The 24,744-nt window shown below is 37.6% G+C and overlaps 3 protein-coding genes across 6 annotated transcripts in view; 1 reads left to right on the top strand and 2 right to left on the bottom strand.

Annotated features, from left to right (window-relative positions):
- Positions 1–507: 507 nt before the first annotated feature.
- Positions 508–14,479, bottom strand: SCO1 (synthesis of cytochrome C oxidase 1; the record flags this gene model as incomplete). Its single annotated transcript, XM_081270824.1, has 6 exons — positions 508–1,406; positions 6,414–6,529; positions 10,801–10,893; positions 11,539–11,736; positions 13,148–13,238; positions 14,195–14,479. 6 exons carry the CDS (start codon positions 14,477–14,479, stop codon positions 1,272–1,274), a joined length of 918 nt encoding a protein of 305 aa, XP_081126950.1. The 3' UTR covers positions 508–1,271.
- ADPRM (ADP-ribose/CDP-alcohol diphosphatase, manganese dependent) overlaps positions 14,478–24,744 on the top strand; it is a gene marked incomplete at its 5' end in the record, with an annotated part of 10,789 nt that continues 522 nt past the window's right edge. The window contains 4 exons of one of the 4 annotated variants that reach the window (XM_081270821.1): positions 14,478–14,634; positions 20,533–21,159; positions 22,388–22,504; positions 24,650–24,719. In XM_081270821.1, the coding sequence (XP_081126947.1) occupies positions 14,478–14,634; positions 20,533–21,159; positions 22,388–22,504; positions 24,650–24,719 (971 nt within the window). Of the gene's footprint in view, positions 14,635–17,540; positions 17,621–20,532; positions 21,160–22,387; positions 22,505–24,649; positions 24,720–24,744 lie in introns of all 4 variants that reach the window. The other 3 variants (XM_081270823.1, XM_081270820.1, XM_081270822.1) reach the window with 3 other exon arrangements.
- TMEM220 (transmembrane protein 220) overlaps positions 21,263–24,744 on the bottom strand; it is a 22,045-nt gene continuing 18,563 nt past the window's right edge. Inside the window, exon 9 of the transcript XR_014019295.1 lies at positions 21,263–21,593. The gene's annotated coding sequence lies outside the window, so the exon portion shown is untranslated. The remainder of the gene's footprint in view (positions 21,594–24,744) is intronic.

The raw sequence follows: 24,744 nt of genomic DNA, 5'->3' as shown, positions 1-24,744 counted from the left end.
GAATTTAAAAGCCAAAAGATAGGCCTACCTCATGTGTACGTAAAACACAATTGATGTGTAAAAAGAATGTTTTTCAACTAGGCATTATACTTGTTGTAGCTTAGGATTGAATGAAAACATTCAGAGAACTTGGCCTAGAGCAGAAGTTTCAAATAGAAAATGGTAATGGTCCAACCCGGGAGCAGGGAAGTCAAAATTAGGAACAAAAGCCAAAATTCATTTCTTCACTCAAGAATCATTTTCTTGAATGGCCAACAGACATCCAACCAAAGGATGGCTTATCATTATTTCTCTATAAACTCTTACTGCAGGTGTGGTCGCCAGATCACCAGCATCTTGTTCAGCAGGGATGTCTGTTCAGAATGAAGCTCCAGCCCTGGAACCCTGTGTTTTAACATGCACCCACCCACCCACCTGAGTTTATGGGTCTCTGCCCTGAGAGATGTGTGCTGCCATTACACACCCACGCTCTACCCAGAAGAAAAGTCATGCTTGTTCAAGTTGGAAAGCTAAATATATCTTTATTTTACACTCAGTGCAATGTGGAACACATACATAGTCTGCGTCACACCTAGTATCTATGTCCTCTGATTTTCATTTGGTATATCACTGAAAACCTGGCAAATCATTTAGCTTAAAAAAAAATCATAAAAAAGACCCCTAGAGGAAATGAACTAACAGTTTAGTCCAAATGACAGATTATTCGTCTTCATTAGTCAAATCAGCATCTGCTGCCAGAGAAGTGAAGGCAAGAGAAGTGAAGTTAATGTTCGTTAACAAGGAAGACTAAGCTTTTGCTTTCAAGTATAAAATTTAGCCCTGAATGGCAAGTGCTGAACACAACTGTTACCAGCCATCAGTAGTTCAAGGCAAAAACAGCGAGAGCACTATGGAATTACACTTCTTTCTGTAAAACTCAGTCCCACAATCTGTGTGAGCAAGGAAGGGTCCAACACACAGGGGAAGTGGCAATATTGCTCCAAGGGCCCTGTTCAAGGGCATGCCGGTGCCTCTCCCTGAGGTGTCTTTCTGGGAGCTCTGCTCTCCACTGCCTTCATTTTAACTTGGTCCTCTGGACGCATGGTGGCTACATGGGAAACTTTGGGTTGTGATCCTCACAGTTCCAAGAATCTTGGCTGAATCCAAGGGGAACATCTCATATAGCACATAGATGTTCTCGTGTAGGCTGCATATTATGTACACTGGCTCCTATGGGAGACAAAGCTTCCGTCCTCTTTGGCAAGAGAACAACATCCACGATGCTGCTCTGGCTACCTCTTTTTCATGTGTGCCCTCATGTGTGCAGCAATTGAGCCAGCTATCTCTGCATTCTTCTTATTCTGTCCAAAATAATCTAGAAACCCACCATCTGGTCCAATCAAGTACATTATTATCGTATGATCCACCTGCAGAGGAAAGGTAGAGGGAGAGAGATGACAAAAAGATCAACAAAATAGACCACTTATTTTACTGAATAAATACTACAGAATAAGAGAACTAATAACCATTGCAATGCATCTATTTTTATGGAATGGACTCTTATATATAGTAAATTCATAGCAATGGATTGTCTAAACTCTGTGTTCCAAAAATCTTTACCAGCTATTGCCTGTAACGTCAGCTAGCACCCAGAGTTCTTTTGATTAAATTCTTAACACCCCCATATATCTAATCTCTAAGAAAGAACCCACCTGGTAAAAATGGCTGTTGCAGGCTTCATAAGATCATAAGTGCTTGTGGAAGAGCAATTCTACTTTTGAAATACCTTACATTTTTGAGTAAAGTATCTCAGCTAACCCCTTAACCAGGGTAATAGAGATGCCCCATGAAATTAAGTGTTGGTAAAAAATTACTTTCCTTGCAAGTTCTTGGGTGTATTCCTTTATGTTCCAGATAGAACTCATTATTGTCCAAATTCTGCTTACCATATTTTATGAGAACTCAGAAAACTATTCCCTTGTCTAATTATTTAATCTATATGTCCTAATACAATATTTAGTCCTGATATTAGTAATTCAAATAGAAACAGGAAGGCATGTTTCTCTCCCTACCACATTTTTATATATCATGAACACCATCTGAAGCAAATCACCTGGAAGTGCCTCAGGAGCTATAAATACTATATCCCCAAGGAGTCTGCTAAAATCTAGCATCTATTTTTCTGATTAAGTTCATAAAGTGTCCCTCTAACTTAAGTTCAGATTAGTCATCAATCTTTTTAGCTAGCTGTTTCCACAAAATCCAATTTTAAAGAGCAGATTCGGCACTATAAGTCGTTGGGATTTATTGCAGGCTTGATTACTATTTGACGAGACAGGAAGACAGGAATGTGCTCACACATACCAACTGGAGCACTCCCCAAATATACCCCCAAACACATTATATGTCTGTGAGATTATTATTTTTTTATATACACATTCATAAAGACATAGCAAATGGAAAGAGCCATTTGCCTACCCCATAAGGAAAGAATGCATGCAGGAGAGCTCAAACAGCTGGTGACTTCATGTGCTATGGAAGAATTTACTGCAGGACCAAGATAGGGGCTTAACATTTCTCTACATATTTGACAGAGAAATTAGAATTAAGTCTCCAGTTCTCTAGTCAAACCTTACTCTGTTGCTTATGCATCTCTTTATCCCATGTCTTCCTTTTTCTATTATTTTTCCTATATTCTCTCACTCTTAAAAACCATAATTGCAGTTATGCTGGACTTATTCTCTGAGTGTTTTCAATATAAACTACTTTCCAATACATTCTTCGATCCATATCTGTCACACTTGTCAGTGGTCACTTCTCAATATTTCATCTGAGTTGTGGGCAGGGCAAAATTGACATCTGTTAAAAGTTCTAGTAGTTCCTAGTAGAAGAATGAAACTAGCTGTAACTGACACATTCTTTCACATGTTGTTTCCACTCCTGAGATAGGCGTTTTCCTGTACAAATGGTGCACATGCTGGGGAGGGTAAGTTAGAGAATGCCAACCCTCACCTGAAACTCAAGCATCCTCCTGATTCTAAAGTCCACAATATTTTTTTTTAGTCATCATGCTGCTAATCTCTAATTCTACTGGGCAACAGCAACCAATCTCTTTTAATGCCAACTTGTGTACACACACACACACACACACACACACACGCACTTTTTTTCAAAAGGTAAATGCATGCACATAAAAATTCAATAAATTTAAGTCTTCTTCCTGTTCTGGATCCCTCAGTTCTCAGAAGGAACCACTGCATTCTTTCAGAGAAATTTTCTGCCCCATATTCATTTTTATACATCAGTAACATACCATTCTTTCTTCTCACTTAACAATATTCAGATCATTGTCCTGTATCAATACATATATAATAGCTTTTAAAATAATGGTTGCTTGGTTTTCAGTCCTTTCTCTTTACAAACAATGCTACAGTGCATAGGATAAATTCCCAAAAGTAGAATCTCTGAGCTAAAGAAAGCATTTGACTTTAGATATTGATATATACTGCCAAAATGCCCCCTTGATGAGTGTATCAGTTTTAATTCCTATCAATAATGCATGGAAGTGCCTGTTGTTCCAAATACATTCCAACAGTGTATTTCCAATTTTAACAATATATTGACAATACACTTTCAAACTTTCTGACCAGTGCTGAAGTAATAGGTTAAAAAATGGCATTACATTAAAAAAAAACTCATTTCTTTTATTATGAAATTGAATTTTTCCTAGGTTTGAAAGCAATTTGTGTTCTTTTTTTCACCCAAAAGTATTTTCCAACTAATGCTCATAAAATAAAGCAAAACTTTAATATATAATAGAGACTTAGCTTAAAGGAATCCCAAGTGTTTGCCATGCCCAATTTACATATACTCTCAGTCTAAAGAGTCCATTCAAAATCCAGAAGCTTACCTTTTATTACTGTTGTCTGACATTAGGAAAATCTCAATTCCACCTCAGGTTGATCTTTACTCCCTTACTCCTCATAGGTCCTTTCTTTTTTTTTGGTGCTTCTAGAGATGGAACCCAGGGGCACTCTACCACTGAGTTGTACTCCCAGCCCTTTAAAAATTTTTATTTTGCAAAAGGGTTTCAATAAGTTGCCCAGGCTGGCGATCTGTTCTCAGCCTCCTGAGTAGCTAGGACTATAGGTGTACACCACCTTGCCTGGTGCAGGCCTCTAGATCCTTCTTGTCTCCCATACCATCTTGTGTGTGAAAATCTGTAACTTCAGGGGATATAAGTTATACTAATGAAAAACCTAAGAAGCTGGAGAGTGTCTCCCCCTATTGGTTGATTTAGCAAAAGTATAGCAATGAACTCTGATGCTTATCAAAAAGATCAAATTCTACCTCAGTAGACCAAGCATATCTCAAAATAGAATCAAAGATACATTCTAAAGGCTCAAAGAAGTCTCCATAAGACATATATTTACATTTTAATTTTTAATATTAAAAAATTAATATCCTCATTCTGGATTAGCTGCATTATGAATACAAATTTCAGGATCCAAACCTGTGTTTGCTTTGTTTTCTGATCTTGATGGCACCTAGCTATATACTACTAGCTATAAACATGAAAATGATGTATCCTCGCTGCATCAAGACCAATCAATGAAGGCAACTACACAATCAAAGAAAATCGTAGAGGGGCAGCTAGAGTACAATTGGATATCTGATAGCAGTTTGACCCAAACCCCACTTCTGTGGTAAGCAGCATTTTGGTTTTAGCAAGAGATCTCTTGATATTTTAACTGGATATTATAAATTTAAATTTCACAAGCTATCAAGTTTCATTTGTAAAATTTTTGTTGACATAATTAGAACTGTAAGACAAGCCTAAGGAGAATTACCTAGCTTAGGTTGTACATGCTTATAAAAAAGTTCGTGTAAGGCTCCTCTGCTCCCACTGTCATATTATTTAAACTCAAAACCAGTTAAAATAACTCTGTATAGAAAAAGCACAGAAGTGTAAAAAGTCCCTTTGCTCATGACTTCCTATCTTGGCCCCGGGACCCCTTTGCTCTTCTTTCTTTTTATGTCACCAGTGCTTAAGAGGAAACCACAGGAAGGTCTGTCCACTTCCCTTAAACTCAGGGCTTAAGAAAAAATGTTTGATTTTCTCTTGTCCTCTTCTCCCATGAATCCAAGTTTCCCTAACACTATGAAGAACCGGACCTAGAAGGTGCACACAACAACTCTGTGGGCTTGATTAAGACAGAAGGGTCAAAAGCCTGCTTTTAATTTAGGCTACAAACTATAGAGGCACACAGTGTGTTCCAGGTTCAGACGATGCAGAAACCACAGTGGGCAGTAGAGACAAAGTACTGCAATGAGATATCCCTTCTGCCCGTGGCTCTAAGGATACACCATGGAGAGCGGGAGGATCAATGATTCAGGGTGTTGCCCCTCCACACACCCCAAATCAGCTTTGTAGTTGGAAAGGCTCTTATGATTAATCATTTTGCTCAACTAATACAGAAAAACCAGAGTATAACAATTGAAAAAAAATCTATGATAATATATCAATACAGTGTCAATGCAAATGTGATAGGAAAAACTGTACTGAGAAGAAAACAGTGGGTAGGAGTGGGGGCAGTGCTATGTCCATTGATGCTGCAGCACCATGAGTGCTGGTGCACATGAAGGCAGCTCTTTAATGCAAGAGCTATATATGAAGAACTTACTAGAATTTCTGTTCCTCATTAAAAACATACATTAAATCAAACTGTGCAAGGCACATAATTGATATGCAAATAAACTTCACAGAAAATCTACCTTTCGCCAGCTTTCATTTTTTTCTCCTGCTTTTCAGAACACTCACCTAACCCAAAATGCAATTCCTCATGACCTACAACTGCTTCTATAAAGAAGCTTATTTCTTACTCCTCTTCATTAAGGACACAAAGAAAACCAATATAATGTTTTTTAAACTAAAACTAAAGTAAGCCTTGCCTCCACAAAATGGCTCCTCTTCATTTGTAACACAGTACCCAGGTATCTGATTTTACATTGCCTCATAGATTTATGTGCCACTAGAAAGGATAGATATACAATTAAATTATAAAAACACCAAATATAAACTAAAGTCATTTTTAAAACATATGCTTCTTGCTGGGTGCACTGGTGTACACTTGTGATCCCAGCTACTCAGGAGGCTGAAGAAGGAGGATTGCAAGTTCAAGGCCAGCCTGGGTAACTTCCAAAACAATGAATAAAATGAACTGCGGAAGAAGTTCAGTGGCAGAGCATCTGTGAGTTCAATTTCCAGTAACACACACACATATATAAATAATTCTATTCTTTTAAATATCCCAAGGAATTTGCCATAATCTCAAGTTTTCTTTCATCTTGGAAGCCAGTCAGTCATTTAATGCTTTATAAATATTCAAGATCTAGGAGCTAGCCTGTGGGTTAAAAGCAGAACACTGACTTACTATGTAGTCTTCATCTTCATCTTTGGGGCCAGGACTATAATATACTCTATATGCTCTGGCCACTTGATCAATCTCTTCTTTTGTGCCAGTCAAACCAACAAGTTTGGGAGAAAATTCTAAATAAAACAAGAAAGAAAGTAAAAAATGAGAAGCAAACAAAATAAACATTGCTACCTCAAAAAAAAAAAAATAAAATAACATAACATCAGTTATAAAACAGTGCCATTGCTACTTTTCCCCCTGTGAATCCCTAAACACTTTTTCATGATTCATATGCTGAAAGTTTTATTTGGTTGTTGTGTTTGGTTGTTTTGCTGTGGTGCTGGGGATCGAACCCAGTGCCTTAACCATGCTAGGCAAGTGCTCTACCACTAAGCCACGCCCCCAGTCCATTTTCAAAATTCACATAGAACAAATGAAATTCTCCTCTGAACTACATACAGAAATTCAAATCTTTTTATGACTGATTAGGAAAGATCCAGAGGGAATACATTCCAATAATTTAAATGACACTTTAAATTATTGTGCTTTTATAAAATATATAGTTGAAATACAATGAAGTTTAAAAATATTCCCATGAATTAAGTACTAGTTTTTAATTGCTTATATGAAAAAAAAAAAATTTAAGATCATATTAAAATATCTGCATCTGGGACTGCGTATGTGGCTCAAGCAGTAATGCGCTCGCCTGGAATGTGCGGGGCTCTGGGTTTGATCCTCAGCACTGCATAAAAAAATAAAATAAAGATGTTGTGTCCACCAAAAACTGAAAAATAAATATTAAAAAAAATTCTCTCTCTCTCTAAAAAAAAAAAATCTGCATCTTATTTTCCAATATCTTAAAATGGATATTAGGTGCTACTCTTAGCTGATAAAGAGCTGAACAATTGATATCCATCATTTCAAGGACCAATTATAGTAAACTCAGGGATCAGGGTAAACCATAGCATGTACATGCTGTTAAAATTTTTGAAATGTATGTAAATGAGCTAATGGAAGTCATTTAAAACACTGGATTCATCGGACTACCAAAATACCAATCGAACATTTGGTCCAATGGTACACAAGCCCATGTTTGTTCCTTGGACTAATCCATTCTAAATTGAGGAATGACTCGGGTACTGAAAAAGCAAGTTGGCTTATTTTTCTTTTTTACTCTTTGAGTAAATAATGAGAAAGGTGAACAAAGCCTAGTTAGCTGCATATCCAAACTTTTTTTAAAAGTTGAACCTCTGAAACTGCAAATTTTCAAAAACACTAACTTAAAAAATTTTAATCTCTTTCATTTCCAAATGTAACTAGCAATAAATGTGTGTATGTGTTGTGGAAGAAAATTACCACAAAGTTGGTATTTCAGTTAGTTACAGCAACTCAGGAATCTATTCATCTGAGAATATTATGCTTTAGTAATATGTGATAAGAATAACTGCTAATAAACACATTTAAATTAGAGATTGTGTATTACCCCATGAGTTAATTTATAAATAGCTGGTTTTAATTGCTTTTGGACAAAACTATGCTATTGGCTAAATTTCTGAAAATCTTACAAGTTACATAAATTTGGCTTAAATGTATAAAACACCACCAAAAAACTGTAATTTTTTTCTATTCTTTTCTCCCTTTTGGCAGGGGGTACTGGGATTGAGCCTGGGTGGAATATATCACTGAGTCACATTCCCTGACCTTTTTATTTTTAGGCAGGGTAGTTGCCCAGGATGTCTTTTAGCTTACAATCCTCCTGCCTCAGCCTCCCAAGTAGTTGGGATTATAGGCATGCACCACTGTGCCCAACAAAAACTATGAACATTAAGAAGAAAACATAAACATCTGTCAATTTGAGTTAGGCAAAGACTTCTTATACACCAAACAAAAGAATCTACATATAAAAGAATAAACTGATACCCTTGGACTTAATCAGAAATTAAGCTGTTTTTCAAAAGACACTGTTAAGAGATTGAAATGACAAGCCATAGAACTGGGAAAAAATATTAGCAAATCAAATACTTGATAAAGGACTTGTATCCAGAGTAAAACTAATATACTCATATATACAATCATGCATACACACATGCAAAAACAATAAAATAGACAAAAGATGTGAACAGACACTTCACAGGTAGCAAATAAGAAATTTAAAATGCTAATAGTCATTACAGAAATGATATTAAAAGCACAATAAGATACTACCATTAGAGTAGCTACAATTAAAAACATTGCCATACAAAGGGTGGTGTAAATATGAAGAAGTTGGAACTCTCATTTGCTGCTGGCAGAAATGTAAAAGTATACAATCAAATTGGAAAAGTTTGTTAGTTTCTTTTTTCATGAATTTTTAAAAATTTTTTAGCTATAGGTGGACATGATATCTTTATTTTTGTTTGTTTTTCATGTGGTGCTAAGGATTGAACCCAGTGCTTCATGTGTGAGGCAAGTGCTCTGCTACTGAGCTACTGAGCCACAACCTAGCCCCTAGTTTCTTAAAAACTAAAATATACTCCATCTGATCTGGTCATTCTATACCTAGTTGTTTACTCAAGACAGATGAAAGCATGTGTCCATGCAAAGACTTATATATAAAAGTTATTACTTATCATAAGTAAAACTGGAAAAAAAAAAACCTGTACATCAGTGTCTACTTAAATAATAAAAAGGAGTGGATTATGATGCATGTCATAATATAGGGGAATCTCAAAATAACAATGCTGAAGGAAGGCATTCAAAGGGGGTATATATTGTATAATTACATTTTTTAAAAATGGACCTTTATTTTATTTATTTATATGTGGCACTGAGAATCAAACCTGGTGCCTCACACATGCTAGGCAAGTGCTGTACCACTGAGCCACAACCCAGCCCCTATAATTACATTTATAAAAGCCACTAACAAAGGCAACTATTATGTAACTGTAATAATAGAAAGCAGTTTTGTGATTGCATGGAGATGGGAGGATTAACAAAGAAAAAGGAAACTTGTGTGGGTCATGGAGATGTTCATTGTTTGATTATGGTGAAAGTGACATGCTCCCCAGCCACCTAGTAGCATAGCCAACTCACTAAACTCCATGAAAAGCAGAGGTAGCTGAGGTAGGCTATACAGCAGGTGGTAAGCATGGGCTGTGGCAAGCCAGGGCACTATGGCCTGTCATACTGAAGCAGTCTGATTATGGCCTGGTGCAGACACCCACTCCACATACAGCCTCAGCCTGGAGCCCAGGATCATGATCTACCAACCTCACAAATCAGAAGGAAAATGAAAGTGGGGCAAACCCAAATAGGGATCACAGGACCAATCAATAGCATTAATACTTTCCAAACCCTGATTAGCATTAATTTGGACCAACAATGATGATCCAAGTGCTACAAAAACCCCTAGACTAGCACACTCAAGTGGCAACCCCTATCCAGTTCCTTCTTGCCTTGCAAGAGCTGTATCTTTGCTTCCCACTCAAACAAATCCTACTCTTTTACACTCACTCTTCCTCTTCAGTGGGTTTCATTCTTTGAATTCATGAGACAAGGGCTGGACATGTAGCTCGGTTGGTAGAGTGCTTGCCTAGCATTCATAAGGTCTTGGGTTCAATTCCCAGAACCATCACCAAAAAAAAAAAAAAAAAAAAAAGGTAAATTGATGAGTCAAGAACCAGTAAACCAGTAAAGAAGAAATTGATGAGGCCTACAGTTTATGCAGACTCTACCCACCAGAAGGTAACCAACTACACATTTTAAATATGCACACAACTGTATGTCAATTATACCTCAATAAATCTGTTAAAAGTAATAAGATAAATAGCAGGTACTTCACAAAAAATGTTTACATAACTTGGAGTTTTAGAGAATGTGCATACTTGGTTGTTTTGACTAGGAATTAAATCAAATGCACAATAACTAAACTGTACATTCCTAATTTTTGAGTTCCTATACTGAAGAAACTTGAACCCAGAGAAATTAAACAACTTGCTCACACTAACAACTGAACATGTGTTATGAGTTCAAAATACAAATTTAACAACTCATCTTTAATTTTCCAATGTACACATTCCCAGAATACACGTTTCTCCTAATTTTACAAGAAAGGAAATGAGGTAAACTAGAACTAGAGGAAATTTGTCCTTGCTCTCAATTCAAGGCTCTTTTTAGTTCATATACGAAGGTCAAGCCAAATGCTTCCTCTTGATTAAATTCAAAGAGTGCTGCACCAGGAATTGAGAAACCTGCTTCTCATTTCTTAACTAGCCAGGTCACCACTGAGTTTCACCTTTTTATTTGCCTGTAAAATTGGTGATAATGCTGTTTGTCCTATTTTAAGAGGCACTGTAAGCTTTAAATGAGTTGGTATTTCAAAAACTGTAAGAACTAAGTAGATAAAAATTATTATAAACAAACATACCTTTCACATAATTTGCAATGGCTTCTTTTGTATCTCTCTCTGGGTCAATGGTGATGAAAAGTGGAGTTAAATTTGGCAGAGATGGAATACTATCTGGAAGAAAGTTCCAATTAGTATTCACAAGTGTTACAGCAAACTGTTAAGGAAACAAAGGGACATCTAACACTGGAGTGGAGAGGACAGGGAAGGGAGTATTGTCTGTTGTGTGGAACCAGGTAAAATATCCCATCAAATACATGTGCTGTTATGGAAACACTGTTACTCTGGATCCCAACATGTGGCCATCTTACTTTCTAATCTGATCCAGTGTTTACAGTTTTTTTCCCTACCATATCTCAAGAGCAAAATAAATATTAATAAGGATTAAATATCTCAAAGCTCTTCATTTGAAGGAGGAAGCACCCTTCCTTCTAAATGGTATTAATAAAAATACTACTAACTACAGATCATTTCAGATTTCCAAATCTAATCATCACAGGGGAGAAGGCACTATACAAAAACAGAGTTCAGGGACGTCGTCAGGCCACAGTGACAATTTTAAGTGATCTAACATTTACTATCAAAACAAGTTTCTTTCGGTAGACAGGAAGGTTACAGAATCAGAGCAAGAAACAAGCTGAATGCCGAGATTTTTATGTTCTTACAAACTAAATATTCATACTGCCCCAACTAACATAATGCAGGAAATGAAAAAAACAGTAATCATAAATCGTGTAGAGTTAGCAATGGCTTTCTTACCTATTTCATCCACGACATGAATCATTTTTTCTAGTTCTTCTGGACAGATATCAGGGCAATGAGTGAAACCAAAATAAATCAATACCCACTGGCCCAGGTAATCCTTGTCAGTTTTGGGTTCTCCTTCATGAGTTGTGAGGGAAAATGGTCCCCCAAGTAAAGGCTTTCCAATGCTTCGCTGCCTTTCCTTCTCCAGCTCTTAAAAAGATACATACACAACACCAAAAAGTCATTCTAACCAAATATACTTGATACATGGTTAGCACTATATTAATAAACCATGGGGGAGGCACAAAATGTGAACAAATTGTTTGTTTTCAATAAGTTAAAAATCTTTTCAGAAAAATAAACACAAAACAAAAAAACCAAATTAAATGCCTTGATATGTAATAAGCACTATTAGAAAGTAGCAAAACTATTTCATCCTCTTCTGGAACAATTCAGCCAGTAACATATGGATGTTATTTTTCTGGTTCTTAAGGTTATACTGTGATTACACTGGAGAATTTTCTTGTTTGAAGAAAATAGTGAAAGTATTTGGAGATGATAAGGCATCATGTCAACAAATACCATCAAATAATTTAGAAACATTTAAGGTTACCTCGTAGTAAATTTTCTAAGTACAACAAACACTATTGTAAAATGAAATTACAAACCAAAATCAAAAGCTTGCATATTTAAATTTGTCACTTATTTTCCTTGCTTTCCATATCGATAAAATACTGATCATAATGCAAAACAGTCATCTTTATCAATATCAATACAAACTTATATTCTACACTAAAATTATACAGAACCAAGATTCTACAGTCTATGAATTCTCATTCCCAGATTTAAACATTACTCTTTGTATAATGGCCACTAAAACAGGCTCTAAAGTTAAGAACTGAATCAGATTTAAGCAATATTTTAAAGATTTAATTAACATTTCCAATCCAAATCTTAAAAATCCTGAAATATTCACTAAAATATAAAATTCTTTTTTTTCTCCCTAAACATTTAAGGATGCTAATACACAACAATGCCTGGCTCTCCCTCAACCATGGTCAGCCTCTGGTGCTACTCACTGGTTTGTAGGATCTACTCTCAGGCAACCTTCTCTCACCCCAAAGTTGCGCTTTCCTTTGGGCCCTAACAGCACCTGGAGTTTCCTTCTGGTTTGCCAGAATCTAACCTAGTGAAACCCTTTCTTTCTGTGTCTGTTTCCCTGTCATGTGCACCTAAAAGACTGGATAGCACTTTAGTCATCTTTGTATTCTCTGGACTTCATAGAGTACACATTCAAATCTATTCGAAATAAGTCTTTTAATATTGTTGGAAAGTGGGATTGTGAATTGATTTGGAAAAGTAAAAGACATTGACTGAACATGTGATATTAAAATATTCTGTAGTGGTTAATTGTTCTAACTTTCAATTGTTTGGTTTTGATAAATGTGCCATGGTTATATAAGAAACTCAGTGAAAGTACACTGGGAACTTTCTATTCATCTTTGCAACTCTTCTGTGAATCTAAAATTATTTCAAAACAAAGTTTTTAAAACAACAATGAAAAAAATGCTAGTCCAGAGTTAGGATTTTATTCAGACATGACCTGATGATATCTACTTACTCTCTGTCTTTTCTTTCTTGAAGTACTTCATTCCAGCCAATAAAGCTCCTCCAATAGCAAATGTGAATGCTAAAGACTTCCAAGAAACAGGCTACTGGGGCAAATATTTAAAAAATAAAAATTCTAGTAAGTCACAAACATTTAACCATGCTGAAATTAATTTCAGGAGTTTTTAATATGCATATACTCAGGTCATGATCTTGTTAAATATGCAGAATGTTTCAGGTTACAATGGGATGATAAAATACTGAAAGTTTCTGTGAAGGCAATTATAGCTGAGTTCTGAATACAGTCAATTACAAAGGTACTCATTCCAGGGGAAAGCCCCCCCAAGTCATTTTCTGTTCATGTGGAAAATCAACCCAAAGAGGGTCAAGTACCATGACTATTAGTATGCGTGAACTTTGCTCCAACTGTTGATTTTAAAAAACAATTACCAGCCTGTGCTGAAAACTGAAAATGCACATAAAATAAGTGAAATTTTGCAAACTGCATCGAATTACTTCCAGGCTCTTTCAAGTTTCAAAATAAGATGTTTGCCACCTAGGCGGAGCTCATTAACCCTTTCCACAGCTCCGAAAACCCAGTTCTCTCACCTGTCACTAGAGGGTAGTAGCTCTCAATTCTTTTGGGGTCAGAACTAGAACTGGGGGGTGGGGGAGAGGGACCCAAGAAATAGGTGTATGCACACACATCTAAAATCACCTTTGTTTCAATTTCAGAAGGGGGATTCAACAGACAGAAATTATAGATGTGCTCTGGCTCTTCAATTATAGTGGTTTGAGAACCTTAAGAAAAAACTGGAATCTATGTGTTAAGTCCAAGCCCAAGTACCTAAACCCGCAGAGAAGGTGTTGGCTTTCAAGTTCTCGTAAACACTGGCTACTGATAAACCAGGGGAAACGAGATGACATTCCATTAGGCAGGTAAAACCGCCAAGCTGAGGACACTTTCAGGCCAGACCGAGTAGTTTCTGAGGGTTTGGCCAAATGGAACGGCTGCGGACAGCGGCGACAGGAGCTGAAAGGGCTCCAGGTGTACACTCACCCCAGGTTTGGAGGGGCGCGAGGGGTCTCTGCTGCTCTTCGGCTCGGGACCTGACGACCCCGGGGGTGGCGGCACCGCGGTACTTAAGGGCCGGCTTCTCAGGCAACTGCCGGGGAGCTTGGAGGCCAGCCGCAGCGCCTCATGCCGCGCGCAGCACTGCGTCAACAAGACTCTCGCAGTCCTCTCCGCCAGCACCCAACGCTCGATTCCGCTAGGAAGGAGACGCCAAAGTTGGCCACCTGGGGACCGGATAAACCGTCCGAACCCTAATATCAGCGCCGCCATGAGCTTTCGGTACCGCACCTCCTTTGACCCGCCCCACCACTTCCGGTGCCGCTTCCGCTTCCTCCGGAAGTCGCAAGAAGCCGCTCTTTCCGCTCTGCTCGGTGGTGGTGCCCTAGCTGGTAGTCTTAAAGCGTTTGCAGAGGAGCCGGCGCGCGGTAGGTGGTTCCTTGGGAAGCGGGCCCTGGAGCGGGCCGAGGGGGCGGGGACAGCGGGGCGGTGGAGAGGGGACGCTCTCAAAGGTCCCAGCTAGACCAGGCCGGGGCGGTACTGAGTCCTGCTCAGATGAAAGAAAACACTGGCCGCAGTCTGGCAGGGCTGGGCATCTCCTTTCCCTCCACTTTGTTGGTTATCCATCTCGCCCTGATCCAGCCCAGTTTGGACGCCAGCCAGGGGAAACTACGGGGTAGTTGATTCTTTCACACTTGCAAAGTATAAGTGGATCTGTTGCGCTTGAAATAATCCTTTGATTTAAAAAATATTATAAACAATTTTTTTTAAATTTGTGCGGTTAGGGTGGTAAAAGCGAGTTAAGTGTAACCAAAATGCCCAGCACTTCTAAGGATCCATTACTTCGCAAACTGATTATAAAGCACAGTGCTGTACCGAGTATATACTGCGTTAACCCTACTTAATTCAGTTGACAGGGGCTCCAGTCTCTTAAAATACTCTCACTGCTCCCTGCCCCCTTCAGTCTTTTGATTAAAAAAGTTGCTGATGGCTTCCTCATCTGAGACCTTTTCTGTTACTTGGATACAGGCACATATTAATGAGACTAAGGTCTATATAAGTTTATTTATTTATTTTTGTTGTTGCAGAGAACATTGATTTCATTTGCTTTTGTTAAGTCTGAGTAGCTGCAATCTTCATCACCACCCCACCACTTCTGTGTGGGGCATTTCCAAAAATGCAAGGGGGGAGGAAAAAACCCAAACCCCAAACCTCCTATCTCCTTATTTACATGATTCCTACTCTTGTGTGATATTTTCTTCAAGGTGTAATAGTGAGAGCAAGGCTTTACCCTCATGGTGCCCCATAGAAATTCCAGGGACCAGTTGAGAGGAAATTAGGTTTATCCAAAGCTGACGTTGAGTAAGACAGAGGAGACCTTTCTGTCCCAAATCTCCATCTTCAAGGACTCAGGGGTGCAGAAAGCTTTTGTAAGAGAAAAGGAGGCAAAGAGAGACAAAAGGCAGGAAATATACATTTTGTAACATCACTGGTAATATGAATATATATTTAGCTAGCCTGAATATATGTCAGTCTTTATTTCCTTGGCATTTGGGAGCTCTGGTTCAAGAGGACTTACTCAGAGCAGAAGCAGCTATTGTTCCACTGATTACTGGATTTTTGCAAAGAATTTTGTTTTCCCTGTGATTTGACCCACCTTGCCAGGGGTGCTGCTCCCCAACCCAGTAAGTTGTAGTTCAGTAGGATTTGTTTTTTTCTTCCTAAAGTTCAGCTGGAAATTTCTGAAATTTATGCTCAAAATTAGAAGAGTTGCTAAATGTTTCCTTAGCATTTCAGATCATTATTTGTCAAAACTAATTTTTCTATCTTAGTTGCCTGTGGTAAGATTTTCCTCCTCTTATTTCTATGTATTTGTTTGCCCAGGGAGAAGTTTTTTCATGTAATCGAAAAAGGGCACAAAAGCAGCTTTCTTATTAAGGCAGAATTATTGTTCATTTCTTCAAATGCTCCATTGTGAGTTAATGAGCAAACATATATTTTATTGAATTTGATGTTTTTTAGCTGGTATATTAAATTTTATTTACCAAAGTGATTCTATTTATCAGAGCAATTTTACAAGTTCTTCACATTAAGTTTATACTTTTAGATGAAATTGCAGCATCTAAATCAGTTTAAAGCAGGTATTTTAGATCTACTTTGGACAAATGCTAATAACACCTTTGAGTCTGATGGACCCTTGCTAAAAGGTATACAAAGTGTTATCTAGTGTGAGTCTATCACTTGTATCACTACTGTAAACCACTGAGATCACCAAATGAAGTTTTTGCTTTGTTCTTTTTTCTTATTTATGTACTTTCTTTGAGAAAGAAGGGCATGAATAAATACCATTTATATTTGTTCTAGTAGTAGTGTCAGGGCTTATTAAATTTTGTTCTTGATAAAACTTTAAGGCTAGTTTGACTAGGGTAGCTAAGCCTAAACATTTTGTGAAGTTCCTGGCACTGTAATATGTTTGCTTCATCTTAGGTGCAAACCACTGCCCCATGTTTGCCTAGCCAGGAACATTTCTGCCTCAACTTTCCTGTTATGGTAGCTCCCTCTCTGGTTTCAAGATTCCCTCCCTCTCTGGTGTTTTCAAAGTCTCTGCATATAAAATCTTTGCCAACTGGCCCCCTTCTTGAGACATATGTGGTTCTTTAACAGGATCTTAGTGATGCTGGAACCTCCAACCCTTTTCTTTTGCTTTGACAATGGTATAAAACATACTTTTCAGTTCAGGGCTGTCTTCTTTTACAAGTTCCTCTTAGAAGCTTTGGGGCTTATTACAAGGAACTTCAGCCTTCTGACTCTTAGGTGTTATAGAAGTTTTATTGGTATTGTAGTAAATTTTCAGTTAAGAATCCTTGGATGTATCTTACTTATTTTTAAAAATCACTTAGGTTCTTCACAAAATGCTGCCTGTATATTGCACCAAAACTGGTAGCCTTTTTTTTTTTTTTTAGAAAATACTGTTGTTATTCTGTTTTATTCTAGTTTTAATTAACTTGAGACTCAGTAAACAGATATACTCTTAGATATAAAATTTAAAAATCATTTTCTTGTTTACAGAGTAGTTGCTGTGCATTATAACTTAGCTGCATCTCACAACAACCTTATGAGGGACGGTTTTAAGTTCGGAAGCTTTCAGCAGCTCATGATTATACCTTTTTTAAAAACTAAAGCTTAAATAATTTAGCAGATGATATGTGGTGCAGACAAAACTTTAAGAATAAAGTTCACTAAAAACTTGTCATTCTCCTTTCTCTTCAAAAGCAAAATACATTCCTAATTCTTAGGTCCAATTCTTACACATTGTATTGTCTCTCTACTTCAGAAGCTCTTGAAAAACTTCATAGATTTCCTTATACTGAGTAGAGACTGAAGGGCTGCACCCCCTAGCCTGACCAGAGCTGGGTGAGACTGAGAAATTTCTGATTAACATAATCTAGCTAAATCTACGTATGTATGTTTTCTTCCTTTTATCCTACTCTGCCTTCTCTTGTAAAAGTTATCTGTATCCCTATCTCTTCTCACCACTCCAGTTCCTAAAGAGGAAGGTTTTTTTTTTTTGTTTTGTTTTTGAGACAGGGTCTCCCTAAGTTGCTGAGGCTGGCCTTGAAATTGCAATCCTCCTACCTCAGTCTCCTGAGTAGCTGGGATCACTGGCATGCCCCATTGCACCCACAGGAAGACGGAGATTTAAGACAGAAAGCTCTCCTCTGTCTTTCTCAAAGCTGGCTAAATTTTTACAGGATTGATGATCAGAAAAACCTATTCCCTCTGGTGAGATGTTTACTGAACCAGTCTTCCTGAGTTCCCTGGGCATCTTCCTGAACCATTAAAAAAAAAAAGCCAAAGAAGTCATTTTTTGCCCTCTGGTTTTTTTACTTCTGAGCTTTTCTCTCTGTCTCTGGATGTGGCTTTGTCCTCCCTCTTGCATTTAGCAGGCCCCATTGCAAATTTAAGCTTCTGTTTTTCAGAATATTTTCTTTAATAGAAGTATGTTGCCTCCCTACTTTTGACCTTATTTTTAAAAGCTGCATTTAACATTTTGGTCTCTTCTACCCCAGAACAGACTTTCAGTATGCAGTGTGTGCCCCTTGATAAGTTTTGCCACCTTCCTTTAACTTTCTTTAAAAGGTTGCCAAATCTTGGGGTGTCCTTCAAGTTCCGTAAATTGAAACTGTGGATCCAATGAAAGATGTTTTTGGTATTAATGGCAAAAAAATAATTTGATTTGGCTTTTAACTTGGGGGAATTTATTGGCTCATATAACTAAATGGCCAAGGATAATTCTAGTAGAGACAGGTAGATGCAGGTGTTTAACTGCTGGTTCCAGGAATATACTTTGTATCATTCAGATTTGCTTCCTTCATATTGAATTATTTCTCAGTTAACTTTTCTCCTTAAGTTCAAGTTGTAGTATTTGCTAATATGTCCCTGGGCTGATGCATATTGAGCAAGCTTGTGTTATGTGCTTACTCCTAAACTGGTCCGGAGGAGACTGGGCTTTTATAGGCCAGACCTGGTTTATCTATCTGTCTGCCATTCCCTTTCCCAGTCAGGGAGTAAAGGTCAAATGGCAAATGCTAAGAGTAGGGAATTGGGTAGATACCTATCTATCCAAGGAAAATTGGGGTGCTCTTACTCAAAAAAAAAAATGAAATGACTTCTGGTCAGGCAAAAATAACAGCTGTTTACTGAAGAGAAGATCAAATTAATCAGGACTAAATCCTCTCTAACTGATCCATGAACATATTATCACCTTAAAGGCTTTGAGTTTAAATATAAAAACAAATAATCTCATCTGGCAGGGGATAAGAACATTCCCAGAAACAGTTTTCTGTTAAGCTTTGCTAATAATGTTCATGGGACATACTTGCTAAATTATCTTTCTATTAATCTGTACTTGGAATCACAAATATTTGAAACTAATAAGATGTGATTTTCAGCTAACTTAGATCTGAGTTTTGATTTCTTGTAATTGTTCTCTACCTGAAAAGTCAGACTTTCTTTAATTTATAGAAAGAAGATACCACCACAGCATGCAGACTTATTGACAAGTCAGCATATTTATTGACAAGTCAGCATATTTATTGATTTGCTAACTGAACCGTTTCAGATGGGGACTGCTGGAAGAAATGAGCAAATTAAAAACAAAAAACCCCATGAAAACACCAGACCATTTTTCAGGATTTCTTCCCTTCCCCTTCCCCCCCCCCCCCCTCTCTCTCTCTCTCTCTCTCTCTCCCTGGTACAGTTTTACCTGTTTTAGGAGTACTTACAACCAATGAGATTGAGGAAGAAAGGAAAGTAGCTGAAGCTCCTAACTGGATGGATTAAGTAAGGAATGTAGCATTAGTGACAACAGTTTTGATTTGAAAAATGCTCCTTTGTTTAAATAAGTCTGAAGTCTGACTCCTATTCCAATTATAGAGTTGTATCCTCCATCTGTTAGGAGTGCTTTTACAACGGATTTACATATCTGTAGACAATTAAATAGGAACTCCATAGATATATCAGGCAGATGACTGGAGACTGGGAGTCTGGAAGTAATTTTAGCCAAATGAATTTTTAGAAACAGCTAGGTTTTAATAAATGCAGACACTACCACAAGTTAATTACGATAGACTTTGTAACAAAAGTAGTTGGTAATTGAGGATCTTGGCCTTTGATTTTTGTCTTTTTTAAAATGACAATCCCATCAGTATCAGTTAGTTTTGGTGCTGGATATTTTTTTTGTCATTGTTTAAAATTATTCCTCTCCTTTCATGTCTTTACTGCCTCCTCCAGTTACTTTAGATATAAACTATGAGACACTTATTTCATATGACCAACCTATCAGCAAAGAGAAAGACTCAGACTGACACAAAATAACCCATAATGGGAATCTGATGTATACATTACAATGAGTGTAATATATGTATACCTTTTCAAACAACCTTCAGAGATGAAATTATTTGATGTTTGTGGGGAAGGATGTATGGTGTGTTTTTTTAGGTGAGTCAGTATTTATTGTAAATTAGAAATTATTCCATATTTAAATTTGACTTTATTAGAATTAGAATGCCTGTTCATTATGGAATAGTGCCTGTTTGTAAATTATTCCTCTTCTAGAGGATAAAATTGTCTGTATTAAGAAATTGAACCATTTCAGAGGCTTAGTATTTTAGAGTTAAGACTGTCAGTTCTAAAGCTGATGGATGCTTTCTTTTTCAAGTTGTCTTGTGAATTAACTAAGTTTAATGTCCATTTTGTCATTTTCTTTAGTCCAATCAGAAAATTAAGATGTTTTTAACTTAGTTGTCTTTTTTTACTTTCTTCAGTTTATCTAGAAACCTGTTTGGAGGTTATGGCTGATAAGGCCAATCCTGGAGCCCTCACTGACAATTCAGAAAGACTCTTCTCCTTTGGAGTAATAGCAGATATTCAGTATGCCGACTTAGAAGATGGATACAATTTCCAAGGAAGCCGGCGGAGGTACTATAGACATAGTCTCGTTCACTTACAGGGTGCCATTGAAGACTGGAATAAAGAAAGCAGCACGCCCTGTTGTGTCCTGCAGCTTGGAGACATTATCGATGGCTTTAACGCACAGTATAAAACATCAGAAGAGTCCCTGGAAGTTGTTATGAACACATTCAAAATGCTTAAAGTCCCAGTTCATCATACATGGGGAAATCATGAATTCTACAACTTCAGTAGAGATTATTTAACACGCTCTAAACTTAACACAAGGTTTCTAGAAGACCGGATTGTAGATCATCCTGAGACCATACCCTCAGAGAATTATTATGCTTACCACTTTGTACCATTCCCTAAATTCCGGTTCATTTTACTCGATGCTTATGACTTGAGTGTCTTAGGCGTGGATCAGTCTTCTCCAAAATACCAGCAGTGTATGAAGATACTGAGGGAGCACAATCCAAATACGGAATTGAATAGTCCTCAAGGTGAATTATTCCTTTGAGCTGAGAATCTAATACATTGTCTTTAAATTCTTCAGCTACCTTTTATTCAGCAGGAAGATGGATGATTAAGGTAAAAGTATATTGTCGCTGTTGTTCAGGGTCAGGATTTCTCCCAAGCTTTGATGTCACATGGATTGGTTACAACATGATCGAAGCTTCATTGATTTAACAGATATTTGAATGCCCATTCTGGGCAGATCACTTTGCAAGATGTCTTTTTTAAATGGATGAAATCAAGGGAATCGGGGTAGGAGGTGGGCAGGACAAACAATTATGTATTAGTTTTCCTTCATTGTTACAAAGTACCTGATGTAATCATCTTATAAGGGGGAAAGGTTTATTTTGGTCCATGCCTTCAGAGAGTTCATCCCATAGTCACTTGGCCTTGTTGCTTTGGGGCCTGTGGCAAGGCAGCACTTTATGGCAGGGAGCATAAGAAAAAGAAGAAGCAAAGAGAAAGAAGCAGGTCTGGTACCCCAGTATTCCTGTCAAGGGCACTCCCCCCCCCACACCTAACTCCCTCCCACTAGAACCCACTTCTTAAAGGTTTCACCACCTCCCAGTAGTGCTGTGAGCTGGTGGCTAAGACTTTAACACATGGGTCTTTGGGAAGAAGACATTTCAGATCTAAACTAGAGCCACCAACAAAACCAATAAGATTCTTTCCACAAAGTACTACCAAGAAAATAAGAGTATGTGATATAGAAAAGGACTAGGAGTACTATTTTAGATTAGATGATCCAAGGAGAGAAACATTTAAGCTAATATCTATAGGACAGGAAGGAGTTATACTTGGAAGAACAAGGGTAGGGAGCTAGTAGAGGGAAAGCAAATGTGAAGGCATTAAATGGAATAAGTGGCAGTATTGAGTAACCCAGGAAGGGGCCAGTGAGGTGTGAGATGATTTTGGAAAGTAAACAGGCACAGGAGTTTGTAGTGGGGTCAGTGGACAGGGAAAGGAGGTTCTGTTTTCTTTCTAGTGTAATGGAAAGCCAGTGAAACCAGCAGAGGAATGTGAAGACTAGGAGTAAGATACAGGAACTATTAATATAGCACTCAAGAATAAATTCTTGTCATTGCCTATTTTAAGTCAATTACTGCTAATAAATATTCCTACAGAAAAAAGCAAATGTCCCTGCAGTAGGTAAATTTAAAACCCAAATGAGGGAGAAATAACATTTTCGGGGTCTAACTTACTGAATTTATTTAGGACTTTCTGAGCCCCAGTTTGTCCAGTTTAATGGAGGATTCAGCCAAGAACAGCTGAACTGGTTGAACGAAGTTCTTGCATTCTCTGACACAAACCAAGAAAAGGTGGTGATTGTGAGTAAGTATTTAAATTGTTTATCTGGTTGCAGTAGCATTTTAGAGATTGAAAAGCTAGCGTTTAAAGAATACTAATGATATTTGTGTTCTGATGTCCTCTTCCTATAAGATGGGTGCTTAGTCAATGTTTTAAATTAAAATAAAGCCTGAGCCTGAGATTAATATTTGCAAATGAGTCAGGAAGGAATTGTAAAATAACAAAAATATATTGCCATATATTAGAGTATGTGAGTTGCCATTTTAGGTTTCAAAGCAGAATTTCCTCAAGTGGGATCAGTTCACGTATTAATTTTTAAATGAGAAATTCATTTCAGGTCCCATTTCATATTTTAGCCTTGGGAGCCCTGGCTCCTAATTTCTATAAAATAGAAATTACAATTCTATTTTTAACATGTTGATCTTTTAGATGTAGTTAAAAACATGTAGATGGTACGGGGATGTTTGTGCTGCCATTTGGTTGTCAAGCATCAAAGTTTGGAAAAGATGAAGTTCCCTCACAGGTTATGGCTGTGACACACCACCATTTGGCTCAGTAATAATTAGTCTCAGAAACTGCAGTACTTGACTTATATCTACTCTTTTGTTCTTCCACTGCTAGGCTAAGAGTATGGGAGCTGGAAGAGACCTACAGATCTTGTTGCCAAACCCTTTAATTTTAAAGATATACTGAAGGCCCAAGAGATGAAATTGCATAGCTAAAGTCACATAGCTGCTGAAAGAATTGAGACTTTTTAAAAATCCCAGTCCCCTTTCCCCTCTGTCTCATATTCTTTTCATTTCTTTTTATTGATGGCAGTGCACCTACATCTGTAGTCTCTTAAATTTCTTCACCATTGCTGTAAGTTTAGAAACTGGTTAAGTAAACATTTAACAACTGAGCACCTTAGGCTCTCTTTAGTTAAGTTTAGTAGAAATTTCCTTTTGTTTTTATGTGCTTTTAAATTTATTGTGGCTACTCAGAAGTTATTTTGAGTTTTGGCCATTCACTTGGAAGGACAGAATTGCCATTAGCTGAGATGGGAGACACTGCAGGACAAGGAGGTTTGGGTGGAGAGGGCCAGGTGCCTGTTTGGAACCACTGTTTGAGATGTCTATTAGATATAATATGCATGTCATACATTAGTGAACATACTGAGTGGGTAATTTAGACCTCAGAGTCTGAAATTCAGCACAGAGGCTTAAGCTATCTATCATATAAATGTGGGAGTTGAAAGATTATAGATGATTTTTAAAGCTATATAAATCACTGAAAGATCACCAATGCATTAGGTATAGATAAAGAACTTCAAGGACCAAGCATTTGGACACTCCTGACAGGATACTGGGGAACTGAGTACTTTTAGGAGAAGGGGGCAACTAATTGTGTAATTTGATAGGTAAGTCAGTGTAGCTTCTACACAGCCCCTTTGGCCTCTTAGACCTTAACACAGTTACTGTGTGTGTGGATGGGCATGTGCTCGCACCCATGTGTTCTTAACTGCTTTAGGGTTCTGTTACCCTCACCCCCTTTTACTTGTATTATAAGTACATAATAAGCAAAAGCATGTTTAAATTTCAGAATAAAAATGAACAGTAGCAGGACAAAGAAACGATTTACTGGGAAGAAACAGAGATCAATGAGCCATGATATCTGAACTTCAAAGTGAAACTGTGGCCTGATTGTGTGGTCTAGACTTACAGATGTGTTGACATTAGGGATTCAAATTCTCCTGGCTCTACTTCCACATATCTCCTGTGGGGCCCGATATAATCCTCCCTGCTTTAATCAGTTTTCTTATCTGTGAATTAGATATGGCCACCTGATCTCATGGGGGTGTTCAAAGTCTTATGATTCAGTTCTGTGGCATTGTTTATTTAAATGACACATAATCCATAGTCAGTCCCTAAACTGTTCTTTTATTAGTACTATATCTTTCTGTATATATAACATTCGTGTTTAAGAAATTCAATAAAATTGAATTCCTGCACAGCATCTGCCTGATTTCTGGCTGCTTTTGCAGACTTTCTTGGCATAAGTGCCCTTGATCTTCCTTGGTGTTTGTGCAACTTGATACTGTGTATAGGCCTCAGCGATCTCAAGATTTTGCCTGTTCAGTAGCTTTTCCCACCTCATTTGCAAACTTTCACCCTCCTTTCTATGCTCCAGAGATCCGGGTGTTGATAGCCTACTACTTCACATATGTGGACTTTCTGTGGTCTCAGTCCATTTGGATGAGGTAGCAATACACTTTTTTTTTTTGT

The sequence above is a fragment of the Spermophilus citellus genome (genome assembly GCF_964194105.1).
Source record: "Spermophilus citellus genome assembly, chromosome: 17".
NCBI lineage: Eukaryota > Metazoa > Chordata > Mammalia > Rodentia > Sciuridae > Spermophilus > Spermophilus citellus.
The sequence above is the reverse complement of the archived record's forward strand: the minus strand, read 5'-3'. Positions and strand labels throughout refer to the sequence as shown.